Here is a 19,325-nt window from a genome sequence, read left to right as displayed (position 1 = left end):
TTTTACTTGGAACAAACTTTTTTAAAATTTATTTTATAGATCACACCAGCCTGAGTGATCTGTAAATGCTGGTCACAAAAGAGAGATCACACCACCTCCTTTGCACAAATTGAAGTGAACCTTCTTTCAGTCTCGGCAGTCTCCTTCATTTGGAGCACAAGGAATGGAGAAAGAGAAAACCTCCTGGAGCTCCCTGCTCCCTTCAGAAGCAGAGGGCAGTGAAATCAGGTGCAGTTTGATGCTGCTACAGGGCCAGAAGACAAACAAGCCAGGCCCTGGTGCCCTGCTTAGCCACACCTCACACCCCCTCACAATGCGGGTGCTATTAGTGTTGTAGCCGCCTATAGTTCCTCCCTCGCCAGGAGAGTGCTGGTATTTAGGCACATAGCTTGGAAAAGGACTGTCTGACCTCCCCTTCCACCGACTGCAGTCTCTAAGGCAAAGGATCCTGCTCTCCAAACCACCTTTCTTGCCTCTCCCGTGCCGCTTAATGCTCTTGGAGTGCTGGTGTTGGCAGCGGGAGATGCACTCTGCCACTCAGCCCGCCTGGAAGCCCACCCCGAGCCACAAGGTGAGCTGGAATGAACTCCACACAGGTGACACAGAGTGAGGAACAGGAACAACCTGCTAAGGAGGGACAGAAACTTTGCAGTCTCTCTCTGATTAAAATAAAAGTCCTTCATTGGAGGAGGAATCCCTCAGAGAAACCGAGCCTGACCGCGCCTGCTGGGGGGAGCCATGATTTGCTGAGGATGCCACCTCCTCCTCAAAATGCTACCACGCTCCCAGAGCTCACCACAAGCTGGCAGAGGATAATTCCTGTCCTCACCAGAGCCAAGGGAGGAGGTAGGGTTAGAAGAAAAGAGATCAAAATAAGCAGGGAATCAATCACTTGAAAAACTCATTAAATGGTTAAAAAAACCATTCTAACAGTAATTTGTAAACTGTGCTTGCAGGGCCTTCTCGGAGAAGCCAGAATTTCTCATTAAGAAAAATAACATCTTAAAAAAAATTCAGTGAAAATCAGAAAAATTACCATGTACTTCCAACCTTGAAAGCACTTCTATAAATTTGGTACCAATTTGTCACTGCCCTCTTTGGCCAAGAGGGGAGAAGACAAATCCTACTTCTGCCATGGCAAAGTTTGGCCAGTGAGTTCCAAAAAGGTTTTGGAAATCTTGGAGTAAACAAAATCAAGGGTAGGTCACATTAGCCTGGTGTCTCTGTTCCAAAGGTATCTTACCACCTGTGAGCTCCGTCCGCCGAGGTGAGAAGGCTTTCTCTGGCTCAAGGACGGACTGAGTGTTGTTAATACTGTCAGTGGAGCTGCTGCAGCCTTGGGAGGCAGGGAAGATTTGCTCCTATGTGCACTGAACAAACACTAGGAAAAGCAGCACAATGGGAAGGGGAACTGGGTGGGTAAATGTCTGCCCATTTAACTCTGTCGCTAGTTAAAATTTTAAGTGCTTTCAACATTATTTGAGAATATTGAGCATAGGATCCCTGAACTTAACATCAACAACTGCTTTCCAATTTGTTTCCCTCTTAGATCTCCAACTAAGGAACTTTCTCACCATCTCCTTCAAACTTCAGTCATTACAACATTAAATTAAATCCACTTAGAAATAGTTTAAGAGGGAGGGAATCCAAAACATATTTGGCACAAGGCCACAGTGGTGATGAAATGATGCTCCATGGAGCCATCCTAAACAACCTGTTTTAACCTTTGCAAGTCTGAAATTTCTGGCATCTGATAACCCCTGGATCTGAGACAGCAAATAGGGGAGAGCAGCAAGTCCTGTGGACAGAAAGGGGTGAGGGAGGAGGGAGGCAACTAACTGGCTCTTTGCAGCTCTATCCAGACTCCCCTCTCATCTTCATGCACACAAAATATAATAAAAACTAATAAGAATAAAAACTAAGCCCATGATGTACAAAAATGTGTCGACAGGGGGAGGAGGAAGGTGTCAGTTACTCAGTTCTCTGTCTTATCACCTTCATTAGCTTATAAATTATGCTCCTCTCCATCGCTTCCTGCAGGGAGGAGGGACGATTCTTCTGCAGCCAATCAGCTGGGATGGGTTTTGGTTTACGCTGCTCTGGATCTTTTGGATAAGAAATGAAGGGATGGGGAGGAATTCTTCAGAGAGAGGAGGAATAAGAAATTCAGCAGCCACTGGCAGGAGTCACACAGGCTCCCTGAGATTTCACTTTATGGCGCTGACCCCCACGTCGACGGCCTCCGCCTCCAACTTTTGACTGGAAAACAAGACTGACTTTAGTGCAAAGCAACCCCTCAGATGGGATATCAACACAGCAGGAATTCAGATGGATCACACACACATTCAGATAGCAGCAGGGCAGTTGTGACTGAACAGCTTTCTACCACTGCAAGAAGGAGATAAGGCAGGAGGGACACAGACACACCATGAGGTAAGGAGGAGAGACAAATGCACCAGGAAGTTTTGCCCCTCAAGCAGGAAGACTTTGATTTCCCAAATTTCTAAATGCTTCACTCCCATGAGAGCCAGCAACTGCCATGGGGCTCAGGATACAGGAAATCAAGGCCTCAGGCTCCCTTGACTTTGCACAGAATTGAAGGAGAGCCCCCCACCCCCTACCATGGCTCTCTACCTGACTTTTCCCAACCTCAGCAAACCCACTGTTTCTCTCTGAGCAGCCAAATACCTTATTGCCCTCACGGCTGTGGGGCTCTTCATCCAGGGCAGGCTGAGGGGACGCAGCAAGGAGAGAGAGGAAGACATAAGCAAGAACAAAAGCAACTCAGAGTCTCAGGGGGAGGGACGAAACAAAGAGGAAGCTGGGACCACTACTTACAACCACAGTGACGCTACAGAAAGACAAGGATAAGGTGAGGACTGGTGTGAAGCCCCAGGCATATGCAGAGGGAGAGAACCCCTGCTAGGGGCCCCCTTTGATGAGCAGTCTGGCTCAAGAGGGTGAGATTTGACCATGGCAACTAATCTAGCTAGAATTAAGAAGGGGAACACCCTGTCACTTGACAGAGTGGGTTCCTGAACCCTTCACTTCCTAAGGAAGTACCCTCCAAGGAAAGGACCTTTCTTCTATCAGTAATAAAGCTGATCAGTAGGCCTGCAGTGAGAATTGAGTTTCCATTCCTTTCAGGCCAGGTAAAAGATTAGGTATCCTCCAGGGACAAGCTAGACTGAAGTTCTAACCAACAAAACAACCTGGATAAATTTCTTTAAAGAGAAATTTAAAGCCTTTCCTTCTTCTTGGATGTCCCTATCCTTATTTTTCGACAGGGCAGATGACCTGTACCTAATACTTAGCTTGTAATTTCTCTAGTGTAGGGATATTCTACCTCTCATTCAGACATCAAAGACTTGTTCTGTGACTGGTTGTTATGTGTTTCACTAGTTCAGCTACTGGGTATATAGAGACACTTCTTCACTGTGCACATGGTCAAAGCAGTGAAACACGCTGCCAAGGGACGTTGTACAGTCTTCCTCCTTGGGAGGTTTTTAAGACATGACTGGATAAAACCCTGAGCAACCTGGTCTGACCTCACAGCTAATCCTATTTAGAGCAGGAGGTTAGACTAGACACTTCCTGAGGTCCAGCCTGAATTGTCCCAGTACCCTGAGCTGCTGTCTGCTGGAAGGTCAGCCATGGAATCATCCAGACATCAGAGAATTATGATTCCTGATGTGAGACTACTTATATTTCTATTTGTTCCTGTGGCAAGGTGAGTTCGAGGTATGAGGGGATAATAGTTCTGCTTTAGAGTACCCTTCCTCCAACAGATGAAACCGTGACATAAACAGCTAAGACAGAGATGGTATTTTCCTCACTTACCAATGGTTGCAGGGCAGTAGGTGTTAGTGGTGCTGCAGCTGTTGAGGGGGCCTCATCCCCAGCTGCTGGGCCTCCAGCTGCCATCCCAGCGGCGGGAACACCATCCTCTCGTTTCGTAACAGCTCCCTTCTTTGTTGACTGCATCTTGATCTGCTGTGGCTTGGAGTTCATTGGTGAGTTATTGGTGGTCTGGAGTAGCTGCAAATTGCCAAACTCAGCATTAAAATAGCCAGGATGATCTGGCAAAGTTCAATGCTGCTTTTTAACAAAAAGCCTCTGGAGAATTTGTAAAAATAACCACAAAGAGAAGGATGCAGCAGCAGCAGCTGTTCAAAGAAACCTAGACCACTGATCTTCCATCCTTGGAAAGGGCCACTTGGCTGAGGTGACACTCTAACAACATGACTCAAATGGAGCAGCTACAAGATGTCAGAAAGAGACTGAGCCTTAAGAACCAGCAGCATATGGCCCAGCCTCTCCCTTTACCTTCCCTCATTCACACCAGCTAAAGACCCACCACATGACAAAGCACATCAGTCATCCTCGACCCATGTCAGGCCTGATGCTTGTGGTTGAAGAACAACCTCTTCCCTCAATCTTCCAGAGCTATCTGGATTCTCCTGCTGGCTTCTGAGTGCAAGAAGTCAGTAATGGGCAGAAGCAGGTGGGACGTGGGAGGCCTTACCTTAGTGATGGTACCCACGGCTTTGGTGCGGCCTTCCCGGAAGACGAGCCGCTGGTCTATGTGTAAATACTCCGGGGTTTTGATGAAGCGGAAGTGCACGGTGGCCTTGTCCCCTGTGCGCAGGCAGTCCTTGTCCATGCTGAGAATCGTGGCTGTCTGACGGATGCTGCCACAATGCACTGTGAATGTAAAGCACACAGGCTTTCAGCAGCCAGGCCCATTAGTGGAACAAGCTTCAGAGACACATCTGAGGCAGCTCCTCACCCTACAGCAAAGACTGTATGGGTCACGCAGCTGCCTTTGTTCCATCCTCAAAAAGAACATGCACATCAGCTAGAACAGCTGCTTTCAAATCCTGCCTTTCCTGAAGCACCCTCAACAGAATCCTACACACCAAGCAGCTGGGCTGGAGGACAGGACCCAAAGTGAGCACCAGCACTTCCATCAGCACTTTCCATCAGCATTTGAAAGTGAAGAATCTTTGCACCATGGAGATACAGCACAGGTAGGCTCCAGATACATTTGAGAGCACACATCTCCTTTTTACCTTATAGCCATCCCACTCTCCTCTGTAAGCTCCCTTCCCTCTCCCTTCTACAATGCTGGGAAAGGCAAAACCAGGAACTACGGCATATATTCAGGTTGGCAGAGACATCAGGAGCAAAATTGTCTTAGGCTAGATCAGATACAAAATGCTACCACTGGGAAACAAAGACAATCCAAAACTGACACACGTACCCATGGCCTGGTATCGTGGGCTGATGGTGGTGGGGTGATGGAGCACCAGAATCTCTGCTTCAAACTCCCACGACGCTTGTGGATTCAGGCGGGGTGACACCATTACCATGCCTTTCCGGATGGAAGAACGCTTGATCTGAAATGCAGAGACACAAGAAACCTTAGCATGATTCTCTGGGGAAGAAATCTGCTGCTCTGGCTGACTGCATCCAGCAGAATCCTAAGGGATTTCACAGATACTACCTCATGCCCAGTAAAAGGCAAAGCAAGAGCTGCAGAACTGTATGTTGTGTATACAATATCATGTAAAGGTTGCAAAAATCAAATTCAGCTGAAGTTTAAAGGCAGCTTTAGAGTACTGGAAATGCTGGACTCTTGACACATTTACCTCATTGATCCTTGAAAAGCAAAACATACATCCTGGTTGCAAATTATCCAAGGAAATCTCTCATAAATCATGATGTTTGTTAATATAACATTGTAAACCTGATCACATGAAGTATGGTGTAAGTTAAACTATATCCCCTTAAAATCAGTGAAGATTGACTCCTCCTTTTGCAAGAGGAGTCATATCAAATTTTGCTGATTTTTAAATCCCAAATCATGCAGCTGACCCTACAAGTCAAGTGGAGTAGTGTAAATACACTGTGCAGGTGACTAATGCAGTTCCAGAACAAAAGGAGGCTTTTCTTGCAATTCCTCCACTTTCTTAGATATCTCCAACATCATTATCTAGTCGCATTGCTATCCCCTGGCAGCTGCTAAGAGGAAAAACCAGGATGTGGAACCACAGAGGTTCTATGGGATTCCATTCCACTGCAACATGAGGCAGCTGATGTTTGCAGAAACAGCCTTACTGCAGCTGATCTTCTTGAACAGTCTAAAATTAGGAGGACAGTTCCTGCTCTGGGGGTCTGGAGGGGATCACCTCACCTTCTTCAAGGCAAAGGAGGCAGTCTGGCCTCCCCGCACCTCCTTGACGGGCATCCTCTTGCGGTGGATGGACTTGACAGCAATAGGGAGGAAGTTGCCAAGGGGATCTGGCCCCAGCAGCAGGGTGTCATTTAGCTTGATTAGGCCTCTCAGCGTCGTCCCAGAGACAACTGTTCCTACACCCTATGCCAAAAAAGAAAAAAAAGTAATTGTGGCTACTCTACCAGGCCAGCAGAAGAGCTCTAGAACTCTCCTCTCTAGAGAAGATACCTGCTTCAGCCTAAAAAAGGGAACACAATATTCTTCCAAACACCAGGATCCTTACCGGGACAGAGTAAGTATCATCTATCTGGAATTCTGCTGGCTCTTCTTCCCTGTAACTGGTCCGTGGAGACAAGAGATTAAGAAACATCTTCAGCAAATCTAGATTCTCCCCAGTAACATTTGAAATCTGGAAAATTGGGCACATCCTGTAAAGGAAAATTGATGAAAATGGAGTTAGTTCACTTTCCTACCTGGCTTTCCACATGTAGGGAGACATCCAAAATCTTGGGACTAATTCAATATTCTGTGCTAGGAAGGGAGAGCCTGGCAAGCAGTCAGATGCACAACACCCCATGTTTGAAAACCTGCAACATTGCCTCTGCCTTCCAAAGACATTTGGGAAAAGGTGTAAGGTTCTGAAGAAAGGACTGAAGGAAACCAAATGCCCTGCTGTCTTCTGCAGACTGCCCAGAAGCAGCCTCTCATTTCTGCCTCAGAGAGGGGAACACAAGCAGGTCAACCTCAAAATCAACACACTCTTATGGAACACACTCCACATGGCAAATGCAATCTTCACACATCTAGACAATGGGACTCTCTGAATCTCCTCACCCAGTCTCCACATAGGATTGAAAGAGAATCATTCTCCTCTACTCCAGTTACCTCTCTGAGCTGAAGTTGGAGGCTGTTACAATGACATCATCCTTGCTCTGAACCAGCACGGGAATCTTCCTGCACCCTGGGGACTTCAGCAGTCGCTGTAACAGCTTCAGGGTTTCTTAAAGGGTGAAATGAATATTGTTAGGGTAGCATCTCCCCTCTTTACAAATCACCTTTGTGGGGTCTCTCCCCACAGGGAGACAGGTGCTCTGGCCACAGATAAGACAGGAGAAGATGGCTAAAGGTGAGACTGTGAGTTTGCTGCAGCCCAGGCAGGACTTAGGAGCCATTCCATCCTCTATTTCATGCCAGCTAGCCCGCTGCCAAGCGACGCCACACATGAACAGACAGACAAGTTTGCAGTGCTCTGAAGTAGACATTTTGTAGCTGTCTATTAGTAGCTTTAAGCAGTTACAAGGTATTTCCTCTTTCTAGAAAGGATTTTTCACAGTGTATTAATTGAAAATCACGACTCAGTCACAGAAATATTTGAGAATATGCTAATTGCAAATCAATTTTGACCAAACAAACCTCAATACATTTTCCCTGGGAGTCAACTTGCCATAGGAGGCTGGAGAAGCATGAAAGAGGTAAAGATTATCATCACAGATTAGGACAATGTGGGTGGACCACATTCAGAAATCAGTGTTTTGGGACAAATCTCATGGCTCCAAATTTTCAGCTTTTGCCTCTTTTTAACTTATTTTCTAAGCCTCATATCCAGCAGCCAGCAGGGGCATTACCTGATGCACTAGTATCAACCTCCTACAAAGTGCCTGACAATAAATAAAGAAAAAACAGAAAAAGGTACTAAGGGCTTAAAAGAGCAAACCATTTATGTTCTACAATTGTCATCCAATTAGACGGGTTTTTGTAAACAAATGATTGCCTATGGGAAAGTAATGTTTTGGATACAGAAACACAAACATCTAATCAGGCCATCTGCTCTTCACAGGCATACTTGAGTCAAATCTTGAGTCTATTTACTTTAAACAGAGCATGTCACAGGAGTAGCTTCTCCCAAGAGCAGCTCTTCTCTCCTCATGCTGAGCCAAAGGTTCTCCTTGCTTCCCAGTTATTATCTTATGGTCAGGCCTTACATTTCTTTTGCCAAACATCTATTATAGAGATAAACAGATTATCTTCTGATCACATGCATCTATTTGCCTGAAACATATTTAGGATTTTTATAATAATACACTGAACTACAGATAGTACCAGGAGCATTCACTTCTCTGATTCTTAGGACTGACTATCAAAAAAACCCATTGCTCCAATTAACCACAGCATGTTTCTGAAGGCACGAGAAATGCTTAAAGAGAATTTTAAAAGTGAGAATAGGTCACAGCCTAAAAAAAGCATCATGCATGGGTTAATGGGATACTGCTGGAGTTAGAGTTACTTCTTTAATTCTGCTGAGAAAAAAATCACTAGCCCAAGCTACTTATTGCCATCCCTGCTTGTGTCTAGTCCTGCCTCCCATCCTGCTACCACAGCCTGCATATGTAGCTGCTTTAAACCATGATTTATTAAGTGTTAGTTGGCTGTTCAGACAAGAGGAAGGAGCTGCTGTAGTTATGCCAGCATACCTGAGAAGTGCCCAGGTGAGCAGGAGGTAACAAGCAGCTGCCCCTTCACCAACAGCAGGGGGAGATCAAGCACGATCACAGCTTAAGATCACACTCAAACTGTGGGCAGGGAGGAAAGCAGCTTTCAAAAGAACTTCCAGACTTTCCCTCCAGGTTTAAATATCCAGAGAGAAAGCAAAGCCCAAATCCCAACTGTATGCTGCTCTTCTTAGAGCTCAATTAAGCAAAACCTTGTAGCAAACACTTTTGGGCTGCTAAGCTGAGTCCCCAGAGTGGGTACGTCTGACATGGTGAGTGTAAGTCAACCACCTGCAAAATGAGCAAGGGAAAAGGATAGATTTCTGGAAGGTGTTTAGAACGCAGTCAGAACCAGATTAAGCAGCTCTCTTCCATCAGTAATTGCTAAACCCAAGCAGAGGACAGCAACACACAAAGGTAAGAAACAGCCCTGGAAAGAGCCTGTACGACTCACCTTGCAGGATGTTGGCAGGGCACATGTCAATCTTGGTCACCACAACAAAGACAGGAACGTTAAGTGCAAGCGCCAGGCCTAAGTGCTCCTTGGTCATTCCAACAATCCCAGCATTACTCCCAACCTACACCAGGGATATAAAATACAGGGAAGTCAACGTTCCTGCTGCAGTAAGCTGGATTACCAAGAAGACCTTGTGTCAGACATACAGTAGACTGTGGTTAAGTTATAGATGCGCCACTGGGGCCATATGACCAGACTCAGCTCATCTCAGATGTTGCTGGACACTGGCAGAGGACTGACTCATTTCTCCTCAGTTTTCAAATTCAGAAATCTTTCCATTTTCAAGAATCACAAACCTTGGGCCTCTCTGGGACTGACAGTTCTGGGGCACTTGCCTCACAGTACAGGACAGATAGCCACAGAGGCTTCTGCTTTCCTGTGAGATGCTGCTTCCCTCCAAAACCCACAGGCACTTTGCAATAGGAAAGAAGTTGAGACTGTTAAAGCTGTGAACAGCCCCACTCCAGCTGCTATGGTCCATCTTTCTTGCTACCTACCATAAGCATGCAGAAGTCAGGCAAGTGGCCGGTCATGCCAAAGACGGTGGTTTTCAGGTATTTTTCGTGACCAGCCAGGTCAATGAAAGTAATGACCTTGGTGGATTTCTCACAGATCTTTGTCCATTCCAAGCTGCCGCCGTGGCTGTCAGGTTTGTTCACCACGTTGCCCTCGCTGTCGAAGCCCAGAATGTCGTTGCCCACGCTGCTGGTGCGGCCTGACTCAATCTCGTGCTTGTGGCGGAAGAGCTTCTGCCGAGCAAAGCCCCGGCCGTTGTCTAACTCGCCGTGAGTCAAGACACCCAGCAAGGTGCTCTTCCCTGCGTCCACATTGCCAACTACTGCTACCCTGCAGGGGAAAGGAGAAGGAGCCTGGTAAAATATGGTATCTGAACAAATGAACAAGTGAGCCAAAAAACCCAAACATCACTGCTCCTGCAAATAACTGGCTTTTGCTCCCCATCCTTCAAACAGGGATTAAAAAATGTTAGAGCCTCACAAGCAGAGCAGAGATTCTTTTACAGTTATTAACTAACAGCAGAGATCCCAGACTCTGGGGACTGGGATGTGGAAGATTGTGGAAACACTGTCACGGGTGTCCATAACATAGTCAACTGGATGTGACATTGCTTGATGCCACACAGAGTCTCTATTCCAACTCTTTGTCTCTGCAATCCAACATAAACAGTGTGGCAATTCAAAAGGAAAACTAAATCCCAACTTGGTATAGAACACCTCTGCCTTTCTCACATTTCTTATGTTGCAACAGCACCAACCGCTAAGAAGAGCACAAAAATTAAAATCGTTGTTCCCAGAAAAGGATAAGCTAAAAAAAAAAGTGAAATATTTTAGGAGAAAGCCATGTCCTACAGCAAGTTCCTTCTTTGATCAATGTGGCTATTATGGCTGTTGGCAAATGTTGGAAATCCTCTCTATGTAGGTCTGGGCAGACTCTCAAGTCATGTTACATAAAGATAGTATAGTCCATTAAAATGTGACTTGGATCATCACAGCCTAGGAACAAACTGGATCCTTTGTCAAAAGTATTGTGTTCCAGCAGTGTGCATATATACACATACATACCAGCCACATGTGCACACGTCCTCTGGCAACCCAGCATACTAAAAGATGCCCCCAACTGTGAGGTTGTCACCCAGAGAGCCAGCCAGCTGTCACCCAGCCCTCTGCTGAACACAGGCAAATTTCCACCAACAGTTTGCTCACAAAAGAGACAGCAACAACAACAAAAAGGCAATTTCATCAGCAAGGAGTGGTCAAGCTCGACTCCCTTTGTTGGGTAGCTCCAACACCCAGACCTGAAGCGGCGTTGCTGGCTCAGCAGCACGCACTGTTCACAGGGTAAAAATGCAGCTGAGTTGCTGACTAACCCTGTCTCCACCCGGCTCCTCACCTGACCTCCAGGAAGTCGTTGTCACCCACACGTTTCCGAACCAGGTAGTCGCGCACCTTGCCCCCGGCCTCCTGGTGCTCCCTCAGGAGGATCACGTCTGCCTCGATCTGCTCTGCCATGCTCTTCAACGTGGCATAGGACGCCTCCATGTCTGCCTCGCTCAGCCCGTACTCAGTCCCATCTGGTGTGGTGTGGGGGAGACAAAGGCAGGCAGTGAGCACCACCTTGCAACAGGCAGAGCACTGTCATCCTGCCTGCGACCTTCATACCCATCGGGATTTATATGTGGACCGGAGGTGTCAGCCATGTACACAGAATAAACACCCTTGGCCCAAAATAAAAAGGGATGGTCTTCACTCTAAGTCCTAAAAGACACTAGAAGACTATCATCTTTAATCTAGAGGAGGTTTCTTCACAATCTTTACAAGCAAATGTGTAGGAATTGGCAACAAAGACACATTTCTGTCTAATTCCCTTACTTCACCGGCTGAAGGTACTTTGTGTCCTTCAGTCAGATAAAGTATCTCCTCTCACATTGCAAGAAGAGGTAAAGCATTAACAAAAGGAAAGCTCTGAGTCAAGCATCACCACAATTAGCCAGTAAATGTGGCACTGCTTCCTCTGAGCAGCTCACCCAAGCCAAAGAGATGACAGAGCATGCCAGTGGCAACTATCTAGACAGGGTCAAGGCCATCATTATCTCTTTCCCAATCCAGGTGCTGTGAAGGTGCACAGATTTGACCCCAGAATCTCTTCTGTGGGTAAAAAAAGCCCAAAAAACAACAAACAAAGGTGGAGAGCCACACTGCACCCAGATGACCAAAGTTATTGCCATGTGTACATGTTCACATGCATGGCTGACTCATCGGCTGGTAAGCAGGAACTGCAGTTTGCATGAACTTATCAGCATTTTAATTACTGCCCAGCTCTAAAACTAGCTGAGTTACTGGGCAATTTCCAACCTGGCTCATAAACTGGCTGAGACGGAGGAAAACTAAAACAAGCCTTGGATTATAGAAGGGAAACGAGAAGTAGGGGACAGGAGATAGCAAAGCCCAGGGGAGAAAGGGAAAAGGTCACTACTGCTGAACTAATAATCTTCCTATGGCAGTCTTCAATTGCTTCTCAGTCAGCTGAGTTGGGTATCTGGGATGATCAAAATCACACATGCTAAAAGGGAATGAGAAGGAGTGACAGTGGTAGAGATACCAAGATCCTGGAAAATCTCCCCATCTTCCTCGACTACACTGCAACCCAAAATGAAGTCAGAAGCTTAACCGCATGTTTTAAGAAACAAACGCCTATTTCTAAGTGAATCACTGCGACAACTACCAGCTAACACTCTCACAAGGTATCCTAGAAAAGAAAGCAGGTACTAGCCTGACTAGCTAGATCTCCACTGCAGATGTGCTTATCCCAAACACCAAGGATATAGTCTACATGTGGGAAGCTTGCTTGGAGGCAAGAGAATAATCCCTGGCTGCATGAACACTGGCCATCTAATTCTGGCTTCTCCTCTATGTTGGCTGCTTCACAAAACTCCAAGAAAACCCAAAAAGCACACAGTTCTGGGGTTACACAGCTACCTCTCTCCATTATTTCAGCCAATCCTGGCACGGCTTCATACTCCTCCTCAAACACAGCAACTGTCTGATCATGACAACTTCATATTCAGTAGATATCCAGTGCTCTTGAAACATGTCTTTTGCCTTATGATAACCATAGACAATTATTTGATATTCAGAAATTTCTATTTCAAAGCAAGGGCATGCTTTGCCCTTTACCAGCATTTACCAGCATCAGATGCAAATACTCGAATTGTCAAAATGAACAAAAATGTAATCCATGCTAACTGCTAAAATCTGCAAAGACAAATGACTGCAGTCACACGCAAATTAATGTGACAGTAAAGGTCTCATGCTGAGCAAAAGAAAACCTTTCCCTCCATAGCAGACACATACTACCACAGAAAGTCAGCAGCATATATTTTGGCTATGTGAAGTATCTATCATAAATTCCTGTGGAGTAAAAATATGTTATTTCCAACAGAGCAGTGAACAAAATCAGACAGAACAAGACCTTCACAGACATTGAAGACACTTGTACTAAAGCTGTTGTTATAATTTTAGACTCTTTGTCTTTTCCTGGTGTGCTCAGACAAGATATGCATTATTTCCAAAAAAGAACTTGCATGATTTTATAAAAAAAATATATTTAGCTCCACTACATGAGACAGTTGTCGGCAGGGATAAAACAAAATAATCTGTCCCACATATTCTGCTATATTTTATGAACATTTTCAAGTCATTCTGGAGAAGTAAGCATTAACTTCAGCAGCAGTCTAGTTAGATGAACCATGTTTTTCTTATAATTTTAATAATTTTTTGTTGTTTTGCTGAGGAAGCTATACTCACCTGATCCTTGTCCAATGACATAGATGGTCTCCCCACATCCCTCATCAATCCTCTCTGACATCTGCTGGAGCAAACTGTCATACTGCTCTGAAGTTGGACTCACCATCACCAGCTGGAATAAAAAAAAGAATATCTATTTGCAGATGTCAGGCAAACAATTTCAAAACCAGCTTCAGTTACAAGCACAATCAATCTATGTGCTTTATTGAAAGAGAAGGACTCTTTTCCCAGGACCACTTTGTGGTGGTTTTGTTTTGTTTTTTAAACCAGTTTTGCTGACGGCTACTTCCTTGTGAGACTGCATAAGGTTGTTTGTCTGAGCTCAGAGTTCATTTATGCAGGAAAATACACTTCAAAGCAAGTAAGAATACCAAGCATCTCATTTTGATGTAACCAGTGTTTAAAAGCCACATTTAAGTGAACACTCCAATATGTTTTCATTCAAGGAAAACAGAAAGGGGAGCAGATATTTTCTCCACAGAAATTCCTTAGCTGGGTACCACAATCTCTGCTGCAAAGAGTGCTGCTGCTCCCCTGAAGCATGACTGGACAGCCAGAGAAAGTCAACCAGACCTCACTGCAGATAACACCTGGGCACCAAAATCCAGGGCATCTTTTAAGTCTTTCACATATTTGATGTCCCCTTCTGTTTTCTGAGGGGGCAGAAGGAAAGAAGAGAACACAAATAAGCATTATTTTCAAATTTTAGATACTTTACACAACGGTGCTGAGGGGCAGACATGCAAAAGCAATTTGTATGAGCACATCTGCAGGTTTCAGCAATGGAGAGCTGCAGTTTTGTAGGCCAGCAGCTGTGCTACCAACAAACTTTGACTGCAGCTATTGCAATAATCAAACTTCCTTTGCCCTTCCCTGCAGGAACAAGGGAATGAAAAAATAAAACAGAAACAAAGCAGGAAATGAGGACAAGAGAATGCTTCAGGAATGATTTTTCCTAGAATGGAACAGCACCATTTCTGGCAGAAACCTGCACTGCTCACACAGTACAGCAGAGGACACTTGCACAGAGCAGCCACAATGGTGGCATGGCAGTGACAGACCAAGGAGACCTCCTTCAGCCACTCTACCTGCTCTCTGGCTGCCTCCATGGTTACAAATCTGTTGCTGGCTGAGCATCCCAGGGCAGTAGCCTGATAGCTGTAGCAATTGATACAGATTTCTGTGAAAAAGGCACTTTTAGTAAGTTATTAAAGGCTGACACCCACCAAGAGCCCTAAGGGTAGGCACACCTGTGCCAACACTCAGTGACATCCACAGCTGTCCCTACATACACGTCCCAAAAATCACACCCAGAAAGAAGCACTTCCCTTCACTATGCACTGAGACTGAAAGTTGTGCTAAATTAGATGTTTGCCTAAAATATATGGTTTAGAGCAGTTGACAATAACATCCTCAAGTCTGCCTAACGTGCCCCAACACAGCCTGACTTGCTTAGCACAGTTAACACAATGTGTTTTCAAGGAGAAACTGCCTTTACCACCACTATTACACCCTTGATGAAGGCCTTTTTGGAAATCTAGAATGTGAAGGAACCCAACCCCTCACAAATAATGTTGAAGCAGATTTCCAAAACCATAGTGATGATGCTTGGAGACAGAAGCACAGACAGCAGGTGCTGGTTAGAAGGTTTAAGGCTGCCAAAGCAACTTTTTCCACAGATGTTAAGGGTCCCAGACAGCAGGCATGTGTCTGCAAGGGCCAGACAGCTACAAGAGATACAATCACCTTCACGTGCCCCTTTTGGACACATGCCCTACCTAAGCCTTTCAACTACTTGGCATGGTCTGCAAAGTGTACCAAAGCACTCTGCTCAGCAAGGTCACAGTCTTTCTATTTCATGCTATAAAAGAATGAGTTTTGTCTTTCAGTTCTGTTTTCCTTTTAGTTTCATTTTCTTCTTGAGGGAAACCACTGGATGTAAATGCACTGAGAGAGAAATCAGCAACTGTTGAGGCTCAATCTGGGCAGGAAGGGAAGGCTGGGTTTTGATGTGTAGGGCTCATTTTGCCCTGCAAGTACTTTCAGGAATACCTGGGTGCACAGCAGACAAGCTCACTCTTTAGGCCAGTGCACTAGCACAAGCCAGAGACTCAGAAAGATCTATTAAACAGGCTGTTAACACACACAAAGATCAATAAAATAGCTGGGGCCACCAGAGCAGGGCAAACTAACTTCAGTTTCTTCAAGTCCCATCACCAGCTTTGTTCTTCTGAGTCCAAGTGCTTCAGCAGTGTGAGCAGGCAGGGTGCTGTAGCAAGTACCAAGGCACACAGCAGCTCATTGTACCCTTTCCTCGGCCAGGCAGGAGGGCTGGGGGCCTCAAACAGCACAGGCTCACTGATATCAGCCCACAGCACTGTTCCCCCACACTGCTGCTTTCACTGCCATGCACAGGGGCTCCTGAAGGGTGTTCCAGCAGCAGACTGCCTCCAAAGTTTACTCCGCAGCCCATGAAGTCAACAGCTTGTATGACACAGTAGGACACCAAGAGAAGTATCTGGAGATAAAACAGCAGCTTTCATGGATCACACCTTCCAATGACACTCAGCATTTCTGACAACTATTTCTGCAGTCACAGCCCCAGCCAGCTGTGTGGTTTCCTGGGTCACTGCAACACATGATGTGCTGTTTTGAAGATCTCTTTAGCTTCCTGGATGGAGAGAGCCTGTCCTTGGTCATCTCCTTGGTCGAAGAGAAGCCCTCCATTTTGGTTCCTCTGCTTTTTTATTGCTTTTCACCTCTGAGCAACCCCTCCATGCCTGCACTATGAATGCATGTTTTGAAGAGGCTTTCACAAAGTCAAAAATGTCCGCTTTTGCTCTTTCCACTTTGTCAGGCACTGAGTAGTTATCAGTAGGAGCCATGCAAGTCTAGCAACCTCATGGTTTCCTATGGGGCAAAAAAGTGACAACCAGTTATTGTTTTATTCTTAAGACAGCAGAAGGAAACATCTCACAAGGTCAAAATGCCACCTCTCAAATCCCTTCCCAGTCTCTGGGGAGAGGTGGCTTTGCCTGCCTCCATGAGGCAGACAAACTATAAGTATTAGGGGCAAACCCTATGTTTGGTACACAGTGCTGCCCTTTACTGGAAAAAGGGAGCCTGTCATTTTGCACAGCTGGAAAGCCACCATCAGCCATCGAGGAGCTGGGGGAAAGGCACCTTCTGTAGTGTCATATTTTGTTTTCTATGCCCTGTAGTCATACATTGTTCAGGTGCCATTATGTTCTGTTGTCAATGTAGATCTAAAGTAAGTATCAGCTTCACTAATAGCCTTGTGTGCTATGGTTTTTGACCTGAGAGTTGATTGCTGTTGCAGTGTGCTGGCACTGAAGGAAAAACAAACATCCATTAAGATCAACATGGTAATGAATTTGTGCTGATGAATAGAACTGTTTCCCTGACCAGCTGACAAGGTGCACTTGATAACAGAATCCCAAAGTGTTCCTCTCTAAAAAGAGTTCACCTTACACACAGGGAAAGGACCAGGGAAAAGTATTAACACAGCCAGGGGTGGGTCAGAAGGACCAGGACAGAACTAGCAACTATCAAACAAACTGATTGCAGTGGGAGTCCCCATTTTAAGTAGGGACTGGAGTGGAACAATTCAACTGGGAGGACAGAAAAGACTTGGGGGGGCAGTCAGGTTAGCTACTGCATTCTCACCATATGGGATTGCTGTTTTGAGCACACAGTGGTAGATTAACTCAGAAAGATGGAGCAGAGTTCACAGTTTCAGCTCTCATCCAAGGTGGGGATGAATGAAAAGTCCAGGGAAAAGACAGCAGATGCACAGTGCTGTCTGGAAAAGTAAATTCTAATAAAGGTCAAAAAAATGCTTACCTACCACTTCCACAGCACCTCCAGATTTCTAGGAATGGAAGACAGACTGACATCACAAATGGGAGTTTGTGGGAGAAAAGCACTCTTCTCTCTTTGCTGGAGTTTTGGTCAGGTTCCTGGCTGTCAAGAATCAATGATGCAGTCCTTGGCATCCTCCTTGGCTCTCTTCCACAGCAGTCACATCCAAGACAAAGCACAGATCAATATTGGCATCCTGTATAAAAATCTTGTCCAGCTCATTAAGGCACGATCAATAGATACTACAGGTTTGATTTCTGTTCTTTACTATCTTACAAGACATCTTTGTAACATTTAATACAGTACCATACTGTAAAATAGCCATTAAAAAGAAAAAGGTTTCCAAGTCCACAGACACAATTCCTCTTTCCTTCTCTGTGCATAGAGGGCAAGAAAGTCCAGGACTCTAGAACAACTTAAGCTGGAAGCATGAAGAGGAGGCATGACAGAAAACTAGGAGGAAATAACAGCTATGCTGACTTCTGGATCACATAATTACAAGTGGATCAAATGAAGTTTTCAGGAGACTTTAGAGTGGGAGATAGCACCACAGTACACCAAACCTGTGGCAGCAAAAGGCATACAGTTAAAGAGATCAGCCAACTGGGAAAAAAAATAGAAGACAGTGACAGAAGGCAACTAAGTCTGTGGCAGGCTCTGGCACACACATATTACTACAATGTACCTTCCTGCAGGATGGAAGCGAGAATGGTTCTGACAGAAATAAGACCACCACACAGTTTTGTCACTGGGTTCCTAGAAAGGAGCTGCAAAAGGTGAACAAGCCTTTTCTGCGTTGACTTAACCCTGTTTGCAAGATCAAAGCATCCTTGTCGCTGGGCTCTTGCGCTCAAAAGTTACAAGCTCTGACCTCCTTTTAAGATTGTGGAGAAAGTCCCAGGAACTAGTACAACTGGCAGCAGAGATAACTACAGAGACCCAGCGCGGAGAGCAAACGTCAGCGGGACGTTGCAGCAGCTGACAGCTCCAAACCCTGCGCTTCCTGAGGCTGCTACACCGGCTGCGGGCTGGCGTTCCCCCCGAGCAGCCCAGGCGGGGAAGGCGCAGGGCGGAGCAGCCTGCCAGCCCCGTCCAGTCCCGGCCGGGGTACGGGACAACTTTGCTGCGCCTCTCCCGACCGCCTCCACACGGCACCTCTGGCTCTGCCGCCCGCCCAGGTGATGCTGGGGCCGGCGGAGCGCTCAGGGGAGCCTCCCGTCCCGGCGGAGGCAGGCGGGCCCCCGCCTCTCGCTCTCCTGCGAGGGGTGCAGGGGAGCGGTCAGGCTCGGGGGCAGCCCCCCCGCGCACGGCCGACCGGCAAGGAGGAGAGCGGCGGGGGCCTGGCGGGGTGATGGCGCTCGCCGCCGCCCGCCCCCCCGCCGGGCCTACCTTACTGGTGAGGTCGATCTCGGGCTCTCCGTTGAGCGCCTCGCCGTCCTCGCCGTCGAAGGCTGCGCGGAGAGGACAGGCGGCCGCCGCCACGCGAGGCCGGCCGCCCGGGGAGCCGGGCTCCGGGGCGAACATACAGGCCGGCACCGGGGACCCCCCGGGAACCGGGGATCTGCTCCGCTCCGCCGCCGCCATCTTCCCTTCCCTGCCCGGCTCTCCGCCCCGACACCGCCCCCGGGCCCGCCAAGGCGGCGCCTGCCAATCACCGGCGGCGTAGCGGCTAAATTTGCATGTTGCCATGACGAGAGTGGGTGGAGTAGTGGTTATTCATGAGGAGAGGCCACGCCTCCTCGAAGCGCGCGAAGCCAATGGGAGACGCACTGCCAGCTCGGCTTGTTTTCTACACATACACACACACAACAGAGCCCTCTCGACGTGTCCGGGGTCCGCTGTCCAATAGGAGACCTGGGCTCCCTGACAAACAACCT

The 19,325-nt window shown here is 46.7% G+C and overlaps 1 protein-coding gene across 5 annotated transcripts; it reads right to left on the bottom strand.

Moving 5' to 3' along the window:
• Window positions 1-19,074, bottom strand: GTPBP1 (GTP binding protein 1). 5 transcript variants are annotated; one of them, XM_077178577.1, is made up of 15 exons: window positions 18,838-19,074; window positions 17,431-17,595; window positions 15,760-16,476; window positions 13,567-13,678; window positions 11,153-11,333; window positions 9,742-10,090; window positions 9,182-9,305; window positions 7,124-7,238; window positions 6,522-6,666; window positions 6,197-6,379; window positions 5,264-5,399; window positions 4,526-4,704; window positions 3,841-4,038; window positions 2,689-2,730; window positions 1-2,259 (listed from the first exon to the last, which is right to left on the bottom strand). In XM_077178577.1, exons 3-15 carry the CDS (start codon window positions 15,778-15,780, stop codon window positions 2,167-2,169), a joined length of 1,878 nt encoding a protein of 625 aa, XP_077034692.1. In that variant the 5' UTR covers window positions 15,781-16,476; window positions 17,431-17,595; window positions 18,838-19,074; the 3' UTR covers window positions 1-2,166. The 5 variants fall into 5 exon arrangements, with proteins under 5 accessions (XP_077034692.1, XP_077034693.1, XP_077034690.1 ...); XM_077178578.1 differs by having other exon boundaries at window positions 17,435-17,595; XM_077178575.1 differs by having other exon boundaries at window positions 15,760-17,595.
• Between the last annotated feature and the right edge of the window lie 251 nt (window positions 19,075-19,325).

This window comes from Agelaius phoeniceus, chromosome 5 (assembly GCF_051311805.1).
Source record: "Agelaius phoeniceus isolate bAgePho1 chromosome 5, bAgePho1.hap1, whole genome shotgun sequence".
Classification (NCBI taxonomy): Eukaryota; Metazoa; Chordata; class Aves; order Passeriformes; family Icteridae; genus Agelaius; species Agelaius phoeniceus.
This window is presented reverse-complemented; position numbering and strand designations above follow the sequence as displayed.

Coding starts and splice junctions, on each gene's coding strand:
- GTPBP1 (XM_054630822.2), bottom strand. CDS start 19,032: ATGGCGGCGGCGGAGCGGAGCAGATCCCCGGTTCCCGGGGGGTCCCCG. Junction 6,667..7,123: donor TCCAACTTCAGCTCAGAGAG/GTAACTGGAGTA, acceptor TTTCCTTTACAG/GATGTGCCCAATTTTCCAGA. Junction 5,400..6,196: donor CCTCCTTTGCCTTGAAGAAG/GTGAGGTGATCC, acceptor TCTGCATTTCAG/ATCAAGCGTTCTTCCATCCG.